Source organism: Gymnodraco acuticeps, unplaced genomic scaffold (genome assembly GCF_902827175.1).
Source record: "Gymnodraco acuticeps unplaced genomic scaffold, fGymAcu1.1, whole genome shotgun sequence".
Taxonomy (NCBI): domain Eukaryota; kingdom Metazoa; phylum Chordata; class Actinopteri; order Perciformes; family Bathydraconidae; genus Gymnodraco; species Gymnodraco acuticeps.
Window position 1 is genome coordinate 205,109 of NW_022990353.1, and position 23,996 is coordinate 229,104.

The 23,996-nt window shown below is 41.3% G+C and overlaps 1 protein-coding gene across 1 annotated transcript; it reads right to left on the bottom strand.

The window, feature by feature from the left end:
• Position 1: 1 nt before the first annotated feature.
• Positions 2-11,956, bottom strand: LOC117551226 (crystal protein; the record flags this gene model as incomplete). The annotated part of the gene is made up of 6 exons (XM_034223997.1): positions 11,453-11,956; positions 8,937-9,138; positions 7,614-7,747; positions 2,190-2,317; positions 1,557-1,675; positions 2-72 (listed from the first exon to the last, which is right to left on the bottom strand). Coding segments are annotated over exons 1-6 (1,092 nt in total), but the record flags the coding sequence as incomplete, so codon positions are not given.
• Positions 11,957-23,996: the final 12,040 nt, after the last annotated feature.

Below are 23,996 nucleotides of genomic sequence, written 5' to 3' on the forward strand. Positions count from 1 at the left end.
ATTCTCCATCGATGTACGGACCCCACGTCTCAAAAACCTCCAGGAACCTGAACGGGTTCACAATCTTGGAGCCTGGGATCAAAAAGAAGTCAGTAAGATTTAAATTAAGAGATTCTAAGAATTGTTTCATATTCTAGGCGTGAGTATATGATTGTTTCTAATAATAAAACAAATAAGTTCTTTGTATTTCGTGTTGCTTATATTGCACATTTTGAACCAGATTCATAACACTTTTGTTTTGTATACATCGTATTTTTTCCTATTTCTTGTGAGTATAAAATATTTAATTCATTCCTAATTTCTTTTAATTGTATGGTAAGATTTGAATTTAGATATTGGTTATGTTTTGTCTCAAGTTCTTTTAGCTCTCTGTTCAGTTCTGTTCATCTTAGCTGTCTTTATTTATTTTTACTAAGCTATCGTTTTCCCTCGAGCAACAGAAAAGAAAAAAGACAGTTAAAGGTGGGGTAGGTAATTTTGGAGAAAGCAGCTCGAGTGAGCTAGAATTTGAAAATACACAGCCGTAACAAATCTGCCACTTCCTCACAGAGCCCCTCCTCCAACACACACGAACGCGCACATGACCAATGAGGGCACGAGATAAGTTTGTGCCCAGATGGAAAGCTGACAGGCAGGTAGGCCATCCAGTTACTTTAGCCGGCTCAGATGATTGGTCGTGCTTTTTACAGCGCCACGGCTTCCACAGATGACGGTTTTTTATGGATTTTGTGTCAAAGCATTTCATATATTCATTGCTATCGGGATGTTAAGAGCATTCCATGGAATATAACAAAAAGTGCTTCTGAAATAAATGACATACCCCACCTTTAATACAATAAGGCCGAAAACAAGAAGCCAGTTTTTATCCAGGATAGAGAATATTGTCTGTACATTTTACATTCAATTTAATATGTAATATTCCATTCCTCACACACTTAATTTTGAATTAATATCCTGCTTTATATGTGGTTACTGTGCATTTGTGTTTCCACATGTATATTTTCTACTTTTGTTTTAATGCTATTTCATTTCTATTTGAGATATTTACATTTTGGAATGTTTATTTTTTATCTTTTAAATTTGACTTATGTACAAAGCCTCGTCTTTTTATGCTGCAACACAAACATTTCCCAAATTCGGATAAATAAAGTACTAATATAGTTTTCCTTCATCTCTTGCATAGAAGACAAGGCAAGGCACCTTTCAACGCAAGGCAATTCAAAGTGCTTTACAAGATGAAAGACATTAAGAGCATAAAACACATTAAACATTAAAAGCATAGATAATAAAACATTAATAAAACATGAATAGAAGTTACAGTGCAGTCTAAGATATAAATAGCTCAATTAAAAGCAGCGGAAAGAAGAAAAGTCTTCAGCCTGGATTTAAAAGTGGTCAGAGTTGCAGCGGACCTGCAAGTTTCTGGGAGTTGGTTCCAGACCTTTGGAGCATAATAACGGCGAGAGACAGAAATCAGGCCTCCTTATGTAAGTGTGTGGGCTGCCCTCGGATCTAAATGTGAAGCGTAGGCAGGGTGTATTTTTGTGGCGCCCTACTTGTTTTCATCTGTGCAGCGAGGACTTCCTGTGGACTGAGAGACAGCAGGCACACGATGTCGCTCACTGAGCAGTTCGTCTGTTTAGCAAAGTCCTTCCCCAGCTTCAGGGCGTCACGTCTGGGGAAAAGAGGCAGCAATAGTTTGTTATGGCAATTATGGTATTAAAGCTTAATGCAGTGAAATCATAATGAAATGTAACTTCTAACAAAGTAGTATCCTTTCAAGTGTTTTCAATCCTTATGTCTGAGAAGAACATTTGGTTTGTGTTCACGAGGATAAGATAAAGGGTTTTATGGCATTACAGGAAAGACAGGGGGAGAGGAAGACATTTCTTAACCCAACTGTTATAGGGTGTGAGTTTTGCTTATTGTGATAGGGCGACAACTGGGCCCAAATGTTGTTGTGTTGTCATGTAAATGTACAGTTTCCCTATAAGAGAGTCTGACTGTCACACACTCATCATGCTTGCAAGATCTTAAAATACTTTATATCGATATTGTGTTTCTTTGCATATTTGCCTAACTCATCATTTTCTCTAGACAGCAGCTGAAGTTGCTACGACAAGTCATTGATGAGCTTGAAGTTGTTTGAAACACATGGAAACCTAAGAAAAGCTCTCATGGTTCCTCACCTGGTCTTCAGAGGGATGGAGAAGGGCAGGCTCTGCAGGACGGCCTGTTTGAACAGAGTCTTGCTGCTTTGGATCATCAGGTGGAGGCTGACGGACTGAGCGCCTGCACTCTCCCCAAATATGGTCACCTGACAAAAGTACACCACACAGAGACAAGTAGTGTGTTTTATAGGTTGTTGGTCTGCAAACGCTAAATACACTACATACTGATATACACCTGAACATCAGCAGGAGAGGACTCTTTAAAGTAGAGACACTACATACTGATATACACCTGAACATCAGCAGGAGAGGACTCTTTAAAGTAGAGACAACTACATACTGATATACACCTGAACATCAGCAGGAGAGGACTCTTTAAAGTAGAGACACTACATACTGATATACACCTGAACATCAGCAGGAGAGGACTCTTTAAAGTAGAGACACTACATACTGATATACACCTGAACATCAGCAGGAGAGGACTCTTTAAAGTAGAGACACTACATACTGATATACACCTGAACATCAGCAGGAGAGGACTCTTTAAAGTAGAGACACTACATACTGATATACACCTGAACATCAGCAGGAGAGGACTCTTTAAAGTAGAGACACTACATACTGATATACACCTGAACATCAGCAGGAGAGGACTCTTTAAAAGTAGAGACACTACATACTGATATACACCTGAACATCAGCAGGAGAGGACTCTTTAAAAGTAGAGACACTACATACTGATATACACCTGAACATCAGCAGGAGAGGACTCTTTAAAGTAGAGACTCTACATACTGATATACACCTGAACATCAGCAGAGAGGACTCTTTAAAGTAGAGACTCTACAATACTGATATACACCTGAACATCAGCAGGAGAGGACTCTTTAAAGTAGAGACACATACTGATATACACCTGAACATCAGCAGGAGAGGACTCTTTAAAAGTAGAGACACTACATATTGATATACACCTGAACATCAGCTGGAGAGGACTCTTTAAAGTAGAGACACATACTGATATACACCTGAACATCAGCAGGAGAGGACTCTTTAAAGTAGAGACACTACATACTGATATACACCTGAACATCAGCAGGAGAGGACTCTTTAAAGTAGAGACACTACATACTGATATACACCTGAACATCAGCAGGGAGGACTCTTAAAGTAGAGACACTACATACTGATATACACCTGAACATCAGCAGGAGAGGACTCTTAAAGTAGAGACAACTACATACTGATATACACCTGAACAACAGCAGGAGAGGACTCTTTAAAGTAGAGACACTACATACTGATATACACCTGAACATCAGCAGGAGAGGACTCTTTAAAGTAGAGACACTACATACTGATATACACCTGAACATCAGCAGGAGAGGACTCTTTAAAGTAGAGACACTACATACTGATATACACCTGAACATCAGCAGGAGAGGACTCTTTAAAGTAGAGACACTACATACTGATATACACCTGAACATCAGCAGGAGAGGACTCTTTAAAGTAGAGACACTACATACTGATATACACCTGAACATCAGCAGGAGAGGACTCTTTAAAGTAGAGACACTACATACTGATATACACCTGAACATCAGCAGGAGAGGACTCTTTAAAGTAGAGACACTACATACTGATATACACCTGAACATCAGCAGGAGAGGACTCTTTAAAGTAGAGACACTACATACTGATATACACCTGAACATCAGCAGGAGAGGACTCTTTAAAGTAGAGACACTACATACTGATATACACCTGAATATCAGCAGGAGAGGACTCTTTAAAGTAGAGACTCTACATACTGATATACACCTGAACATCAGCAGGAGAGGACTCTTTAAAGTAGAGACTCTACATACTGATATACACCTGAACATCAGCAGGAGAGGACTCTTTAAAGTAGAGACACATACTGATATACACCTGAACATCAGCAGGAGAGGACTCTTTAAAGTAGAGACACTACATATTGATATACACCTGAACATCAGCTGGAGAGGACTCTTTAAAGTAGAGACACATACTGATATACACCTGAACATCAGCAGGAGAGGACTCTTTAAAGTAGAGACACTACATACTGATATACACCTGAACATCAGCAGGAGAGGACTCTTTAAAGTAGAGACACTACATACTGATATACACCTGAACATCAGCAGGGGAGGACTCTTTAAAGTAGAGACACTACATACTGATATACACCTGAACATCAGCAGGAGAGGACTCTTTAAAGTAGAGACACTACATACTGATATACACCTGAACATCAGCAGGAGAGGACTCTTTAAAGTAGAGACACTACATACTGATATACACCTGAACATCAGCAGGAGAGGACTCTTTAAAGTAGAGACACTACATACTGATATACACCTGAACATCAGCAGGAGAGGACTCTTTAAAGTAGAGACACTACATACTGATATACACCTGAACATCAGCAGGAGAGGACTCTTTAAAGTAGAGACACTACATACTGATATACACCTGAACATCAGCAGGAGAGGACTCTTTAAAGTAGAGACACTACATACTGATATACACCTGAACATCAGCAGGAGAGGACTCTTTAAAGTAGAGACACTACATACTGATATACACCTGAACATCAGCAGGAGAGGACTCTTTAAAGTAGAGACACTACATACTGATATACACCTGAACATCAGCAGGAGAGGACTCTTTAAAGTAGAGACACTACATACTGATATACACCTGAACATCAGCAGGAGAGGACTCTTTAAAGTAGAGACACTACATACTGATATACACCTGAACATCAGCAGGAGAGGACTCTTTAAAGTAGAGACACTACATACTGATATACACCTGAATATCAGCAGGAGAGGACTCTTTAAAGTAGAGACTCTACATACTGATATACACCTGAACATCAGCAGGAGAGGACTCTTTAAAGTAGAGACTCTACATACTGATATACACCTGAACATCAGCAGGAGAGGACTCTTTAAAGTAGAGACACATACTGATATACACCTGAACATCAGCAGAGAGGACTCTTTAAAGTAGAGACACTACATATTGATATACACCTGAACATCAGCTGGAGAGGACTCTTTAAAGTAGAGACACATACTGATATACACCTGAACATCAGCAGGAGAGGACTCTTTAAAGTAGAGACACTACATACTGATATACACCTGAACATCAGCAGGAGAGGACTCTTTAAAGTAGAGACACTACATACTGATATACACCTGAACATCAGCAGGGGAGGACTCTTTAAAGTAGAGACACTACATACTGATATACACCTGAACATCAGCAGGAGAGGACTCTTTAAAGTAGAGACACTACATACTGATATACACCTGAACATCAGCAGGAGAGGACTCTTTAAAGTAGAGACACTACATACTGATATACACCTGAACATCAGCAGGAGAGGACTCTTTAAAGTAGAGACATTACATACTGATATACACCTGAACATCAGCTGGAGAGGACTCTTTAAAGTAGAGACACTACATATTGATATACACCTGAACATCAGCAGGAGAGGACTCTTTAAAGTAGAGACACTTGATATACACCTGAACATCAGCAGGAGAGGACTCTTTAAAGTAGAGACTCTACATACTGATATACACCTGAACATCAGCAGGAGAGGACTCTTTAAAGTAGAGACTCTACATACTGATATACACCTGAACATCAGCAGGAGAGGACTCTTTAAAGTAGAGACACTACATACTGATATACACCTGAACACCAGCAGGAGAGGACTCTTTAAAGTAGAGACACTACATACTGATATACACCTGAACATCAGCAGGAGAGGACTCTTTAAAGTAGAGACACTACATACTGATATACACCTGAACATCAGCAGGAGAGGACTCTTTAAAGTAGAGACACTACGTACTGATATGCACCTGAACATCAGCAGGAGAGGACTCTTTAAAGTAGAGACACTACATACTGATATACACCTGAACATCAGCAGGAGAGGACTCTTTAAAGTAGAGACACTACATATTGATATACACCTGAACATCAGCAGGAGAGGACTCTTTAAAGTAGAGACACTACATACTGATATACACCTGAACATCAGCTGGAGAGGACTCTTTAAAGTAGAGACACTACATACTGATATACACCTGAACATCAGCAGGAGGGGACTCTTTAAAGTAGAGACACTACATACTGATATACACCTGAACATCAGCAGGAGGGGACTCTTTAAAGTAGAGACACTACATACTGATATACACCTGAACATCAGCAGGAGAGGACTCTTTAAAGTAGAGACACATACTGATATACACCTGAACATCAGCAGGAGAGGACTCTTTAAAGTAGAGACACTACATATTGATATACACCTGAACATCAGCAGGAGAGGACTCTTTAAAGTAGAGACACTACATACTGATATACACCTGAACATCAGCTGGAGAGGACTCTTTAAAGTAGAGACACATACTGATATACACCTGAACATCAGCAAGAGAGGACTCTTTAAAGTAGAGACACTACATACTGATATACACCTGAACATCAGCAGGAGAGGACTCTTTAAAGTAGAGACACTACATACTGATATACACCTGAACATCAGCAGGAGAGGACTCTTTAAAGTAGAGACACTACTTACTGATATAGACCTGAACATCAGCAGGAGAGGACTCTTTAAAGTAGAGACACTACATACTGATATACACCTGAACATCAGCAGGAGAGGACTCTTTAAAGTAGAGACACTACTTACTGATATAGACCTGAACATCAGCAGGAGAGGACTCTTTAAAGTAGAGACACTACTTACTGATGAAAGGATAATAAGAAAGTGCCCCTTCAAAAACGGAGGTCAGGTCGACATTTAAATACAATTAAATGAATAAAAACAGATAATACTGACATAAACCTGAACATGACATTAGTAGGGCCTCTTTACATTAAAGATACACGTTTTTTTGAATAAGTGTGGTGTCCCTGTCAACAGGAAATCCTCACTAACTGTTTGTATTATCCATGAAATCGTGCATAGAAATGTTTGTTTAATCTGTAAACTAAACATGTTTTTTTTTTGCTTAAAGGTCCCATGTCATGGCCATTTCTACTGATCATAACTCCATTGTTGAGGTCTACTAGAATATATTTATATTGTGCAATTTCCAAAGTCACATTGGTTTCTCATCCAGCATCTCTGTATAGTATGTGTATTCACTCTCTGTCCTAAACGGCTTGGTGGAGCTCCTGCCCCGTCCTTATTATCCATTTGCCTCTTTGATCAAAACGTATTGCTTTAAAGACATCGATCAGTTTTATTCATACCTGTTATGATGAAAGCTATCCCACTTTAATACTATTTTACACTTTATTGCTATCTTGTATACAAACTGAATATCTACTCCTGTATATTTCAATATTATTAGACTTTGTGTGTTTGCTTGCCTTGCTGGAATCCCCTCCAAACACTGCGATGTTTCTTTGGACCCAGAGTAGAGCTGCCTGCTGGTCCAATATTCCATAATTCCCTGCAGCTGCTGAAAGAGGGTTTTTGCCCGACACGAGGAACCCAAAAGCACCTTAAAGACACGCAGAAATGCACATGATCAGCGGGACATCATTGACACCAGCAGGACATTAATTAACTCTGAGTTCCACATATATATTTTCTGACCCCTCCCACCCAGGTAACCATGTCTTCCAACTTTTGCCCTCAGGGAGGCGCTACAGGTCACTGTCCACCAAAACCGCCCGCTTCAAAAACAGCTTTTTCCCCTTTGCAATACGGACACTAAATGGACTCTAACCCCAATGAACAATAACAATCCACCACACCTTGAACTTTATGTCTTATGATATGTCTTTGCCCTGTGCTGTGTGTTGTACTTTTTATTGTCTGTTTATTGTAAATTGAATTGTATGGAACAAGCTGTAATACTCTGCACCGAACACGAATTCCACCAGCCTGGCTGTGTGGTCATTAAAGATTATAATCTAATCTAATCTCATGCAGGACAGCAGAGTGATTACAAATTGGGTTATTTTGACCACAAGCTCATTATTTACTCTTACTGTATGTCTACCACGAGTTGCCTGCTTGTTGCTTTTACAAAGAAATCCCTACTTTATCCCGGTATATAGGCTACAGTAGAAGAAAAGCCCTTGAAGGACAGAATAATTGCTAAGTATTAACATAAGATTATTCTGTATAATGCAAAATGTGTCATTGCACAGAGTACTTAAACCATAGTTAGCATCTAACAAGTTCTGCAAAGCCCTTTTTTTAATAGTATAATATAAGAATATACAGGTGACAGATATAAAAACGTCAAAGAACATACAGTATGAACAGTTAAGGGTAAGAGCACCATAAACATTAGTACAGGAGTATTTTTCATACATGTTAGACATGTAAGGGTATATAGTAAATGAATGTATATTAATATATGTATTATTGAGTACACATGTATATTTCTGTCTGTACGAAGTAACCTCTCTGCATCCTCCCTCCAGCAGGTACATTTGAGTCCTTTGAAATAATTGCTTACACATTATCTGAGGAGTCGACAACAGGAAGTGATGTAATATCTGTCTATTTGTGGTTTTGCAGAATGTCTTAATCCTGGTTTGTCTTGCAAGTAAAACAGGTCAAACACAACAACAAGTAATGCTATTGTAAAGTGTGCATGTAACAGTGCTTCCACTATTATTGCACATGTGTTACAAACTTTACACGCAATACAAAGGGAATAACTCAACATGTCGTACCCAGTCTGTACTCCAGGCTCACCACCACAGTGTGTGTGAAGTTGCTGATGAAGCGTCCGTCGTACAGAGGCTTTGAGGCCGATCCGGCGATGAAATCCCCCCCGTGGATCCACACTAAGACCGGGAGAGGGACCTCCAGAGGAGACAGGAAGTCCACATCCAGAGGCACGAAGACGTTCAGGTACAGACAGTCCTCACTCACCTTTCATGGAGAAAATAATCATTAAAGGTCACCTATTATGCAAAATCCTCTTCTTCATGTCTCTTCTACATCAACATGTGTCCCCTCTTCTTCATGTCTCTTCTACATCAACATGTGTCCCCTCTTCTCCATGTCTCCTCTACATCAACATGTGTCCCCTCTTCTTCATGTCTCCTCTACATCAACATGTGTCCCCTCTTCTTCATGTCTCTTCTACATTAACATGTGTCCCCTCTTCTTCAAGCCTCTTCTACATCAACATGTGTCTCCTCTTCTTCATGTCTCTTCTACATCAACATGTGTCCCCTCTTCTTCATGTCTCTTCTACATCAACATGTGTCCCCTCTTCTCCATGTCTCCTCTACATCAACATGTGTCCCCTCTTCTTCATGTCTCCTCTACATCAACATGTGTCCCCTCTTCTTCATGTCTCTTCTACATTAACATGTGTCCCCTCTTCTTCAAGCCTCTTCTACATCACCATGTGTCCTCCTCTTCTTCATGTCTCTTCTACATCAACATGTGTCATTCCAACATGTGTCCCCTTTCTTCATGTCTCTTCTACATCAACATGTGTCCCCTCTTCTTCATGTCTCTTCTACATCAAACATGTGTCCCCTCTTCTTCATGTCTCTTCTACATCAACATGTGTCCCCTCTTCTTCATGTCTCTTCTACATCAACATGTGTCCCCTCTTCTCATGTCTCTTCTACATCAACATGTGTCCCCTCTTCTTCATGTCTCCTTCTACATCAACATGTGTCCCCTCTTCTTCATGTCTCTTCTACATCAACATGTGTCCCCTCTTCTTCATGTCTCTTCTACATCAACATGTGTCCCCTCTTCTTCATGTCTCTTCTACATCAAACATGTGTCCCCTCTTCTTCATGTCTCTTCTACATCAACATGTGTCCCCTCTTCTTCATGTCTCTTCTACATCAACATGTGTCCCCTCTTCTTCATGTCTCTTCTACATCAACATGTGTCCCCTCTTCTTCATGTCTCTTCTACATCAACATGTGTCCCTCTTCTTCATGTCTCTTCTACATCAACATGTGTCCCCTCTTCTTCATGTCTCTTCTACATCAACATGTGTCCCCTCTTCTTCATGTCTCTTCTACATCAACATGTGTCCCCTCTTCTTCATGTCTCTTCTACATCAACATGCGTCCCCTCTTCTTCATGTCTCTTCTACATCAACATGTGTCCCCTCTTCTTCATGTCTCTTCTTCATCAACATGCGTCCCCTCTTCTTCATGTCTCTTCTACATCAACATGTGTCCCCTCTTCTTCATGTCTCTTCTACATCAACATGTGTCCCCTCTTCTTCATGTCTCTTCTACATCAACATGTGTCCCCTCTGTGGAAAGAGACTCTGAAAGTTTCAGGAACAAAGATTCTCTCTCTTTTTGATCCATTTCTATAAAAACCTGTCAGAAAATGAGCTGATCAGATTTTGGCCACTTTATGATGTCATAACGATGTTTTGTCTCGTGTACCCATTAGCCAATCAGCAACCAAGGTACCCCCCCCCCCCCCCCCCACTATCACCTGAATCTCCTCCTAGAGCACCATTGAGTTCTTTGTAACCAAATGTCTCTCAGAGGGGCGTGGGGAGGGGCTCCTTATTTTTAATCTAAAGTAACAGACAGAGAATCAGCACTTTGGAAACAGGGCTGAAACAGAGGGGATTATGGGTAATGCTGCAATGATCTGTTTGGTGTTTCAGCCAATCAGAGACAGGCTCTGGATATATCTGAGACCTGTGATATATTGATGAAAAACAGTACAATAGGGGACCTTTAAGTTAGTCTTTAAAAATCAATGTTTAGGGGGTTGTAACTTGCTACTCTGGCAGGCTAAACTATTCCATTGTTGTGTTTTTTTTACTAACCATTTAATAGGTAACTGGTCTTTGATGCACCAGTAGATTCTGAGTAAAATACGAACCATCTAAAATTCACTAGGTTCTTGTTTTTGGTAAAAACAGAGCCACATGCACGAATACACACTTCCATTTTTTATTCAAAACCATTACAGCTAAACTAGCCGTAGCTAACTAACTTGTTAGCAAATTAGCTTTCCTTCTACGCCTTAAACATTATACAGTAATTGCAGTGGTGCAATGTAATGAAGTACATTCACTCACAATAAAAAAAAACACAATATATCTGACTTTGAAAGTGTTTTCAGGCCCTTTTCTGTCCATTATGTACAACTGTACTCACTGTAAGTCACTTTCCATCAAATTACCACAAAATCAAAAATCATTTTACTACACCCTAAAAGGAAATGTAACAATGTTGTTTCTTACCTTCCTGGGACACTCCTCAGAGATGGGTCCGCTGCAGGCCTGCATGCATGCGGCTCTGGGGAAGGAGGCATCATAAACCCCCGGCCAAGGACTCACAGGTCTGGGTGGTTTCCAGCGATAAGCCCCAACAGGAGGATCTGCGTACGGGATCCCATAGAAGATACGGGCCTTGTCCACCGTTATCCCTTTGATCTGTCCATCCTTTGTCGTCACCACAGCTCCAGAAGCCCCGTTACTATCCTGGCTGACTGCTTTTACATTGGGTTGCACCTCAGATCGTCCTACAAAGTCTCTTTTGGGGATGAACGGCTCTTCCTTCACAAGCATCCCAGGGTAGATACTTCTCAAAAAGCTGGCAAGGTCGAAATCATTATTTTTCGAATTCTCCACAGGGGTTAAACTCAGCAGAAGCAGAAACAAACATTGCCAGATCTCCATGTTGCGTTAAAATACTTCTGCTGCTCAGATTACATTTGACTTGAGTAGCAAAAGGTTTGAAAAAGTTGCATCCCCCACAAACCTGCAGTAGGAAACTCTCCACAGATTGTTTTCCATACTTGTGACTCCAATTTAGGGAGTCGCTAGTTAAGATTTAATCAGACAAAAGCTGCACTGTGTGATGCTGAGTGGAGTCCGGTGAGAGGATGATGAAGGAGCGCTAATGGAGGACCACTCGTCTTCTCTTTGCTTAATGTAATCACAAAGTCAAACACAGAAGGTAAATGGGGAAACTGCAGCAGGCTTCATGGAGAAAAATGTGTTTTAATCAAACTTATACTCAGGTTTATCGGGTATTATTTACGAACTATTATGTACTATGATAACGTGCTATTACAGTACGTATCTGCCACTACGTTTTTTTTCACTACTAAATACTGGTATATACTGGTACTATACTAAATACCATCTATGTTTCCTGTAGATATTCAATTGCTCTTTTTAAGGCACTGTTAGTGTACAGTTTTAGAACTAAGTCTGCATTTAGTTGAAATCCTGTAATATTACATATATATTATGTAACATGTATTACTTCACCATAATAAACATGTTAATGGTTTACTGTGTATTTTGTTCCCTGAATAACAGATAAATATAGTTAGTACGGTGGCCCTGAAGTGCAAGACACCACAGCATTTCACAAAACGCCACAGCGTTTCACATTGGACGGAAAGGGTATTCCTTAGGGAGAACACTTATTGTTTGTGATTGGACAGAGCCAGCCAGAGAAGCACTGCTGTGATTGGTTGTTTTGGCTGCCAATCAAGAAATGACGCTTCGTGATTGGCCCAACAAATCAGCCGTTAGCTGTTAGCACACACTCAGAGCTCCTCATATCTGTTCAGAAACTGGACAAAAGTTAAAGATATACAAAACACAGACTGTCTATGTCATGGCGAATACAGTCGCTGCTTTATTTATGTCTGTATAACGTTGTTGTGAGTGTGGACGGAGCAGCTACAGGTTAGTTTAGCCTGATCGATCCGATTCCGATAGGAGTTACATGGAGATACGCCCCGCCCCCTCTCCAGCGTCTTTTTTGAATGACAGGAGTAAACACATAATTAATGCTTTATTAATTCATGGTTTTTAAGGGGCTTATCTCCATGTAAATACTATGGTAGACTACCCAATATTCGCATCGCTCTAATCGCTCGAGTTTCACCGCGGCTGTCAGCTGTGTTTGCTCCTGTCATTCAAACAAGACGCGCTGGAGAGGGAGCGGGGCGTATCTCCAAGTAAATCCAATGGGAGATACCAACTACAACAAAATGAACATATTTGACCGTGATTTAATTGTAATACACGTTTCAAAGTGATGCCGAAGTAACTACATACTGATAACGGTTAGTAAAAACCATGAATTAACGCTTTGACAAGTCTGCAGACAAGACGGCAGGCGAAAAGCTTTTAAAATGCGTGTTTTCTGAATAGAATCGGATCCATCAGACTAAAGTTTAAACTAACCTGTAGCTGCTCCGTCCACACTCACAACAACGTCATACAGACATAAATAAAGCAGCGACTGTATTCGCCATGACATAGATAGTCTGTGGTTTGTACATGTTTAACTTTTGTCCAGTTTCTGAACAGATATGAGGAGCTGTGAGCTGTGTGCTAACGGCTGATATCTTGGGAGGGACCGGTTGGGACATATTTGGCTCTGTCCAATCATAAACAAGAAGTGTTCTCCCCAGGGTCGGCTCTAGAACAAATCGAATGGAGGGGCAATCATTTACCAAGGGGGGGCACACACTGCCGTCAACAACCAACACACAAACACCAACGCAACTTCAAAAACATGCTGTAAAGTCTATTGTCTTTCACACACATTGCAGGGTGTAGTGCTATTTTATAGCGCACCTATGACTTGTGCATGCATGCACGGTTGTGGCACGACCACCAAAACAGAAACATATGGACATAGGCCACGATATAAAAAGTGTGCAAATGTATTTAGTATCCTATCCATGTGAACATGTTTTAGGTGGGGGTGGACCTAACCTCCTCTAGGAGGGTCCGGGGGCATGCTCCTCCGGGAAGATTATTTTTAAAATATTGAAGTTAAATGCATCAATCTGGTGCACTTTGAGAGCAAAATGAAGAGATCTATGGATAGCCTACATCTCTCAGCATCCAAATGAAACAGAACTGTACACAGATTTACTTTTTCTTTATGGATATTTTACTAATCACTCCCCTTTTAAACTGTATTCTTGTGTTACTGTCCTATAGTATTTCATACCCGTTTTTCATTTATTCTCTTATTTTTTAATAACTATAATGATCATATAAAGGTGTTCCTCGCAAATACTTGTTTACATAAATGGTGACCAAACCGTTTGAGACCCACTGAGATAACTTACACTAAAGTGAACTATCTAAACACTGAGAGAGTCCTTACCTCACTGAGCTGAGGTTATACGATCCTCTCAGTCTGACAGGAGAGAACTCTCCTCCACCTTGGTGTAGAAACAGCTCTTTATATCCGTTAGCATAGCTAGCTAACCAGATGCTAACAACAACATTCCACGTTACCGCTCGCGCACTCACAAAATACGCTCGTGCCACACACACACAGAGCCGAGCTTGAATGAAACACAGAGACCCAGAAGTAGGCTACTTGTACTGTACTGTATATCATATTATTTTCGATGGCTTTACTGTATAATCAGTGTAACAGATGGACAGATCGCCACCGGGCTTTCATCTAAACACACAGCCACGTAATGATAACAAAAAAAAGTCGGGGGTCATTGGTCAAGCAACACACCAATCAGAGAGCAGCAGTGAGCACAGCTCAGGCTGTGTTTTATATTTGTATTCTTTATTTCTGATGTATTTCACACAAAAAACCTTTAGTGGAAACGTTTTTACTTATATGATTAAAAAAAAAAAAACCGGCAAAGTGGCAAGGCTTGCCCACCCTGCGTTGGGGGGGCACAGTGACTCATTTGGGGGGGCATGGCCCGCGAATGACCCCCCATGACGCCGACCCTGGTTCTCCCTAAAGGAATACCCTTTCCATCCAATGTGAAATGCTGCTGCGTTTTCTGAAATGCTGTAGCGTTTTGTGAAATGATGCTGTTTTTTTTTTTAAATGCTGTTGTGTTTTGTGAAATGCTGTGGTGTTTTGCACTTCAGGGCCACCGTAAGTTAGCTACATTCTAGCATGTTGTAATTGTAAATAGTACCAATCCTTGTACCAACCCCATCCTTGAAAATGTAGGATTAGCACCAGAATCAAGATCCTAGGTGGTCTAGATCCAAAACTACTGGTAAAATAACAACCAATGGCGCCATTGGACACATTTGCGATGGCCCTATAGCCAAAAATCTTCCTTAGGGCATGCTCTAACAGTGTGCCAAATTTCATGTTTTTATCATCAAAAGCACAATTCTTTCACATATCTGCTGGACTACATAGCAGTGAGACTCAAGATTCAAGGTAACTTGAACAGATCTGGCCTTTCTACAGATCCGATCATCATGCTTTGTTGAAGTTGCATGGTTGAAATGGTTCAATGGCGTGGAAGTGCAAATTGTGTGCTGTCTCGTCAGACACCCGGGCTCAGTTATTTAGGCACTATCGTTTGAAGCATAGCCAGTACTCAAGAGTTAGCCCTTTGCAATGTGTCTATGACTCTTGCATTTCTTACATTTCAATCATTTATCATTGCAGGAAATTGAGAAAAGGGAGAAGAACCTCATCTTGATAGAAAAGCTCATGGAGACGACTTTTGCCCTTCTTCGCCAGGAGATCGTTCAGGAACATCCCTTGTGTGGCCGGCCCTCCGGATGGAATCACAGGTAAAACAGACGCTCTCAGACGTCTTTCTCTTTTCTGCCCCTTGTCACATCTTCCCAATTTTGCTTGCAAAAACTGCCTACTTTGCACATAATGGAACAGTGTTGTTGTTCAATGTTAATATATTATAAAACAATATTTATTTTTATAATATAAATAATAATACAAATTAAAACTGCGGTCGCACTTGTGCGCGCAGTGATGAGCGGGCCCTCGCTTCCGTGCGCCTGTCGGGGAGGGCAACCGGTCGTCCCGGCGTCAAGCAGACGCGCGCGAGTCCTGGGAAATGAGCCGTTTCTCATTTCTATAATTTTCGCGTCCCAGACTCCGAGGTCCTCACTTTGAATATGATCATGTTGCAATATATTTTTACGGAAACAACAAAACAGGTTGCATCATGTTGTAGCAAGGGGTGGTCTGACACCCACCTCGGCTCCGCGTGTCCTTTTGATGAGCTGGGTCAAATCATAAAAGAAGGAATTCAAAGCACCAGATACAAGCGGCCGAGATGGGTTTTCTCCGCAGGGTGGCTGGTGTCTCCCTTAGGGATAAGGTGAGAAGTTCGGTCATCAGGGAGGGACTCGGAGTTGAGCCGCTCCTCCTTCGCGTCGAAAGGAGCCAGTTGAGGTGGTTCGGGCACCTAGTTAGGATGCCACCTGGGCGCCTCCCTAGGGAGGTGTTCCAGGCACGTCCAGCTGGGAAGAGACCAAGGGGTAGACCTAGGACCAGGTGGAGGGATTATATCTCTTCGCTGGCCTGGGAGCGCCTTGGGATCCCCCAGTCAGAGCTGGTTGATGTCGCCAGGGAAAAGAAAGTTTGGGGCTCTCTGCTGGAACTGCTACCCCCGCGACCCGATCACGGATAAGCGGGAGAAGATGGATGGATGGAGATACAGGGTTAAACAATAATCTGTTTTAATGATAAAAGGTAAGAATACAATACACTTTTAAAAGGGGTAGGCCCACCCCTGCTCTGGTCCTAATGCCGGGAGAACTCATCATCTTGACGGCAGGAGGAAAGAGAGGCCGAACACACAGACACAACAGGAGATATATAAGATTTCACTTCGGGGCGAGCTAGCCAGTGAGTTGGCAGTTCTCCATTGGCCAGTTTCACTTCTGGGCGAGACCCTAGACAATGAGTATTCCATCTGTTTCGCCCCCTCTTCTTACAGTGTGTGTGTGTGTGTGTGTGTGTGTGTGTGTGTGTGTGTGTGTGTGTGTGTGTGTGTGTGTGTCTCTCTGCCCTCAGGCCGTCCCCCAACAATGATTTGGAGTCATGACAGAACGCGCACTCATTCCATAGACTTCCTTCTCTGCTCCCCCTCCCCCATCAGTTTAACCCACACAGTTCCACACACCATTGGCATTTTTAAGATAAGTCTAAGATATAGTTGTTTATGGTTGACTAATACAAGCAATATATGTAAATTACTTTAATATCAATAATAACGAGGAAAACATTACCTCTGCTCTCAAGCAGTGAACACACACTCATTTCATTATGCAGCCCCCCACACAAATGTCACCTGCTTTCCTCTCTGAAAGCTATGCTTGGATAGGTTTTAACCGTCCTTTTCCCATGGCCTCCCCAGGGTCAGTCAACCAAGAAAAGTTAACGGTTCCCATACCCTCAGGCCCTCTTTGTGAGCCTTGCAGGAAATGAATCATTAACCAACAAGACTTCAACCGCACCATATCTGAGTAATATCTCTCTTGGAGTTCCCCTGTTAATTTAAAAAACCATTGATGATTAACAAAGAGACTCAGGGCCCTTCTTGATATCTGGAAACTGCAACAAGACTTTCTGCCATTCAAATTTAACACACTTCGTATGGTGACATAATCTTCAATCACTAATAATTGTACAGTTGCATATATCCATTAATGATCTTTATAGGTGTGTTCCTGTAGGTTTGTGCCGAGTTTCACCCAATCACAAACGTCAACCTACGGAACCAGTTATTTTCTGAACTAGACGGACACACCCTGCGACTGATTGCCTTGTACAGGCAGAAGACGGCACGCACTGGCAAGGTATCTGAGGCCCTGCGTGAAATCCTAAGGATTTGTGATCTCCAGGTGAGTTTATTAGAAGTTTGGTCCAAATCAATTTTTTCCAATGACAGCCAAGGCTAAATTACTTGATTGGAACACACCATAGTATCAATGCTTATTTACTTTTACACAAAACCACATTCATTCAAATTCACAAATAATAAACAGATATTGTAAAAGATACTGGATTGTATTTTTCAGAAGAGTATCACAAATATCACAATAACAAATAGGGGGAAAAAAAGATTCAAAATTATTAATTGAATTTGACAACAATCAAAAATAAATATGTATATATTAATTTAAAAAGCCATTGCTTTTTAATTATGCTAGTTTTTGTTTGTCTTTCCAGGAAGTACAGGATGTCCACATGAAACGCAATGCAGCCCTTCAAGCCCTCCCATTATACCTGCGCGAGGAGGACCCACAGTTCTTCAAGTCTTGGAGCGTAAGTATTTAGTGCACTCAAAGTACTGCTAGTGAGGTCAGAATGTGTGCTTGTAAGAAACTGTTTAGCTATTTTACCCTTCCAGTTAAAAAAAACAATCAGACGGGAGCGATCAAAAATATTTTCAGATATATAAAGAAAGGTTCACCGAAACACATTTTTGAAATACTTTCCTATATACTTACCTGTTGAGGAATATGTGAATGAGATTGTTTAGTTACTTCAAGTCAACCTTACAGTTGGACTCTATGCATTTCCAGGCAGAGGAGGTGGACCGGCCAGACATCACCAACACACCGGTTGCTATTGTCAGCATGGTCACAGAGGGCACTCCAATTCAAGTTGATCTCAGTCCGGCAAGTACTGCTATTCTGGTGGAAGGTGATTTCGTCATCAGCAATATCCCCAGGATGGCGGATTCCTTTGCATTGTTGTTTGGCTTGATGTACGTGTTACATTTGGACTACCCCAAGAAACTCATCAACACTTTCACTTTCACACAGAAAGTGCTGATGGGCCTTGATGATGGTAAACCACTGAACCCCTGCCTACTCAATCTAAAAAATGACCTGCTAATGAGAGTAGGCCGTGTTACAGGTTGAAACCTAGCACATGCCAATGTTTGTTTTGCACAGTTAATTCGTTGCTTAAAGCAGTTGAATGATGTTTACATTGGGTAGAATATGTCTAAATCTACCTCAGTTGTTCATGTTTGCACTGAAAGTGCTGATGGTCCTTGATGGTGGTAAACCACTGAAACCCTGTGCCTACAGTTGTTCATGTTTGCACTTTAACTCCAATGGCACGCTGTTTGAGTATTTATTTCATATCCTTGATATCAGACAGCAATTACCTACACTAACTGGCTTTTTGATTGCACTTGTTAGATATATGGTCACACTAGTTTGACATTCTGCTTTACTGGTTGAAGAACACATTATACTAGTCACTCTTTTTCAGCCACTAGTGGCACTTTTGTCTGACTACTGTAGTTACCACATAAGCCTTACTAGTGAAGCCAGGAGCAGCACCAAAGTCCCAACTTGTAAGCTTTTTTGATGAACTAGTGACCCTCTGACCGTACTAGTAACACTAAAAGTTAACTGCACTGCAAAAACTCTGACAAGTTGGGACTTTGGTGCTGCTAGTGCTGCTCCTGGCTTCACTAGTAAGGCTTATGTGGTAACTAGTCAGACAAAAGTGCCACTAGTTGCTGAAAAAGAGTGACTAGTATAATTGTGTATTCAACTAGTAAAGCAGAGTGCCAAACTAGTGTGACCATATGTGACCCGCTCTATTGAAATCAGTCGGAAGTCGCAACGGCTCATTTAAAAATAAACGTGGATTTGCGTAAAAAACTATTTTTTCGGGGTTCGGGTGTTTTGTTTGATTTTAAATAAACAAAGTCTTGGCTTTCAGAATATGAAACTTTTATTTCCAAAATCACACGATAAATACATGTTTGAAGCTTGTAAAGGGAAGATGACAGGCACCTCTCATTCGCAATCTGCTCTTCCGCAGCGCCGCCCCCCCTCCCTCCGGCTGACATTACGAATGTACGCGTATAGTAATCATAGATAACACGGCAGGGTCCGTTACAGTTTGTTTTCATCTGATTTCAATTCAACAAAGTCTTGGCTTTCAGAATATTAAACTTGTTTCAGCAAATTCAGAAGATAAATACAACTTTGAAGCTTCGGCATAATTACAAGCGGAGAACGGAGTAACTTAACGTCACAGCAGGCATAACAACAGCCGGTGTTTCTCCTGAGGGTTTTCCCCGGGAAACAAACACGATACACACAAACACAAAATTACACAAACACACACACATATACACACACACACTCGCGAGCTTCTCCCAGACCAGTAATCCAAACGAAAATATCTTCCCTCTGTAGTATTTTGATAATTTGCTAATAATCAATCAGATCGATGGATTCCAGAGAAGAGAAAACTTTAAAGGCCTTTTTCTCAAAATGATTACTCTGTAATAGTCATTATATAATGTGACATATTTTGCTTAATATTTGGAGTACAAAAACAATCCTGATAACATTAGAAAGCTAGGAATATCCTCTTTCCAGTAGTGTATACAACTCAAAATGTGTCTTCGGGTCAATGCGACTGATTTCGATAGAGCAGGTCACATATATTATTGTGGCCAGCCTAAGGCACACCTGTGCAATAATCATGTTGTCTAATCAGCATCTTGATATGCCACACCTGTGAGTGCTCACTATCACAGATTTTTTCAGATTTGTGAACAATATTTGAGAGAAATGGTTATTTTGTGTATATAGAAAATGTTTTAGATCTTTGAGTTCATCTCATGAAAAATGGGAGCAAAAACAAAAGTGTTGCATTTATATTTTTGTTCAGTGTATATTAATATTGACAATAACAACTAGGGATGTAACGATACCAAAAACTCACGGTACGATAATATCGTGATAACAAGTCCACGGTACGGTCGCGATATTGAATAATAAAGGGGGAACAAATCTAAATATATATATTTTTTGAAATTATAAAAAAAAAAAATCGCGGTAGATTTTGTCAGTCTCACGACGGTATTAGGACGTTTATTTACCGCAATACCGCGATATTCGGTATATCGTTACATCCCTAATAACAACCGACCGTCGGGGTAGCATTTGCTTGGCATTTCCGGGTATTTCTCCACTGGTTGGGCCATGTTAACAATACCGTGTTACTGTCACGTTTGAAGGGACAAAATCGTGACATCTTCACGTCTCCCAGCATGGTAAATCGTCACATGTTCACGTCTTGCCGTGATACCGGGTTGAACTGGTCAGCCCCACCTGCATTAGCAGGTAAACACAATGGACGAAACAAATACATTAAAGTAAAACCACTTTCCAGCAGTCAGCAGCACATTGTAAAAGCTGTTGATACAACTGTTCACATTCATAATTAAGTAAAGATAACACCCTTTTCACCCCGGTTACATTTTCCATTTGCCCTGAGAGGCTCAGTGAGGTAAAGGACTCTGAGGGTTTAGATCAGTGGTTCCCAAACTTTTTGTGCCCAAGGCACACCAAAGGACAAGTGAAAATCTCAAGGCACACCTATTGTGCAAAATAGCCCTTATAATACGTGTTATCACTCATATCATGTAAAATATCTGTAAATGTGCATAATTATTTACTAATGCCAAATAAAATGTGACAAAGACAACTATATTACTCATGAAATATTTATTAACGAAATATTTCAGAAATTAATTTGAAACTTTATCAAATTAGGCTTCATCAAAGCAGCAACACACTCATTTAAACCAGACAGGTCACAACATTAAAAATTCAGCACAGAGAACTGTCAATGCAAGGAAGCTGCATTGTCCATGGTCCTGAACTACAAATTATAAATGTAACATTTCAGCAATCAGCATTGAAACATGTGCTATTGTAAATATTTTTGCCGACTTACAAATTAGTGAGATACATGTGCCTGTCGGGGCGCGCAGAATTTTGTAATCCTTGGTGGCACTGAGGAGAGGGCCACTCGCAAGTCCTGTTCAACAGAGAGCCGTGACCTCCTGTTGTTCTTCATGTAAATCAGAGTAGAGAACGCCAACTCCAGAGATGGGGTCGTTACTAAAAAAATTTAATATATTACATATTACTTTAAAAAGAGTAATATATTACACTACTTCGTTACTATCTACATAAAGTAACTCGTTACTTTACTCGTCGAGCACGTACGAACTGCGCATGCGTGAGTGGCAATAACTTTCCTTACCAGCAGGCGGCGGTAGTGTGTATTTGTCATTCAAAACAGGCAACAACCGGAAGACAGAGAAGAAGAACAGACTACGTGATAATAAACAAACAACAAATAGCTGTGCGGTAGCTTCACCTTAGCATGTGTTCTTTGCAGGTGTGTGTTGAGGTTTGACCACGTGGTGTTTCCAGCAGTGGATAACAGCTTCTGGCCTGGACACAGTTTGCACCTCACCGTCACATTCCTGTAATAATAATGGGCATACCTCCACCCCTCGAAAGTTATCGCTGACTCAGCCATGTTTATGCAGCACTGCACGTGGAGATGTGGACGCACAAGTCGCGCAGATTACGTACATATAAACCTACAAAGTACTGATATAGTAAATAAAAAAATAATTATTTTTGTGTAGTTGTATATTGCAATAATAACGTATGGTTGTCACAAAATCCCACGGCACACCCGGACTTGCCTCACGGCACACCGTTTGGGAACCACTGGTTTAGATAGTTCACTTTAGTCTAAGAAGTTATCTCAGTGTGTATCAAACGGTTTTATCGGAATTTATGTAAAGCACCACTGCTTTTTCCAGATGATGTGGTTCTAATGGCTTCATCGGTCTGCGACCTTCGGCACTCACTGGATCGGTTCGCAACCGAGTGTGAAGCGGCTGGGATGAGGATCAGCACCTCCAAATCTGAGGCCATGGTTCTCAGCAGGAAACCGATGGACTGTCCACTCCAAGTAGGGAATGAGTCCTTACCCCAAGTGAAGGAGTTCAAGTATCTCGGGGTCTTGTTCTCGAGTGAGGGAACAATGGAGCGTGAGATGGGCCGGAGGATCGGAGCAGCGGGAGCGGTACTGCAGTCGCTTTACCGCACCGTTGTGACGAAAAGGGAGCTGAGCCAGAAGGCAAAGCTCTCTGTCTACCGGGCCATTTTCGTTCCTACCCTCACCTAAGGTCATGAAGGATGGGTCATGACCGAAAGAACGAGATCGCGGATACAAGCGGCCGAGATGGGTTTTCTCCGCAGGGTGGCTGGTGTCTCCCTTAGGGATAAGGTGAGAAGTTCGGTCATCAGGGAGGGACTCGGAGTTGAGCCGCTCCTCCTTCGCGTCGAAAGGAGCCAGTTGAGGTGGTTCGGGCACCTAGTTAGGATGCCACCTGGGCGCCTCCCTAGGGAGGTGTTCCAGGCACGTCCAGCTGGGAAGAGACCAAGGGGTAGACCTAGGACCAGGTGGAGGGATTATATCTCTTCGCTGGCCTGGGAGCGCCTTGGGATCCCCCAGTCAGAGCTGGTTGATGTGGCCAGGGAAAATAAAGTTTGGGGCTCTCTGCTCGAACTGCTACCCCCGCGACCCGACCACGGATAAGCGGGAGAAGATGGATGGATGTAAAGCACCTTGAATTGCCTTGTGTTGAAAGGTGCTATATAAATAAACTTGCCTTGCCTTAAACAAATATTTCCAAGGCACACCTTTATAATTAATAGGATGAATAAAAACAGGTTTGAAATATTTCCAATGTATACTATAGGACAGTAAACCAACAATATCCTTTAAAACTGGAGAGATAAAAAAATATGGATAAATAAATAAATGTTAACTGGTAAAATAAGATATAAATGAACCAGCAAAAATCTTGCCTAGGGCAGCAAATGGGTCAGAACCGGTCCTGGTGTAATCCCCACAGCACCCCCCATTTGAAACATGTTCCCACGGCTATAATATATCACATTGGGCCCCACCACCAGGCCACGCCAACCAAGCACAATTGCTGTAACCACACCTCCAGAACCCAACCGACTCATTTATGCTTTAAATTACTCTACCTGTACAGGCTTGCATCTATCTTGTAGTCCAATACTAACTGCACAATATTTACTGACAGTGAGCTCTGAAAATATAACACTGTGCAGACTGCTGCAGTACAATTCACTATTTGATATAAGACTAACATTCCTGACAATAGATCTCACTAGTCAT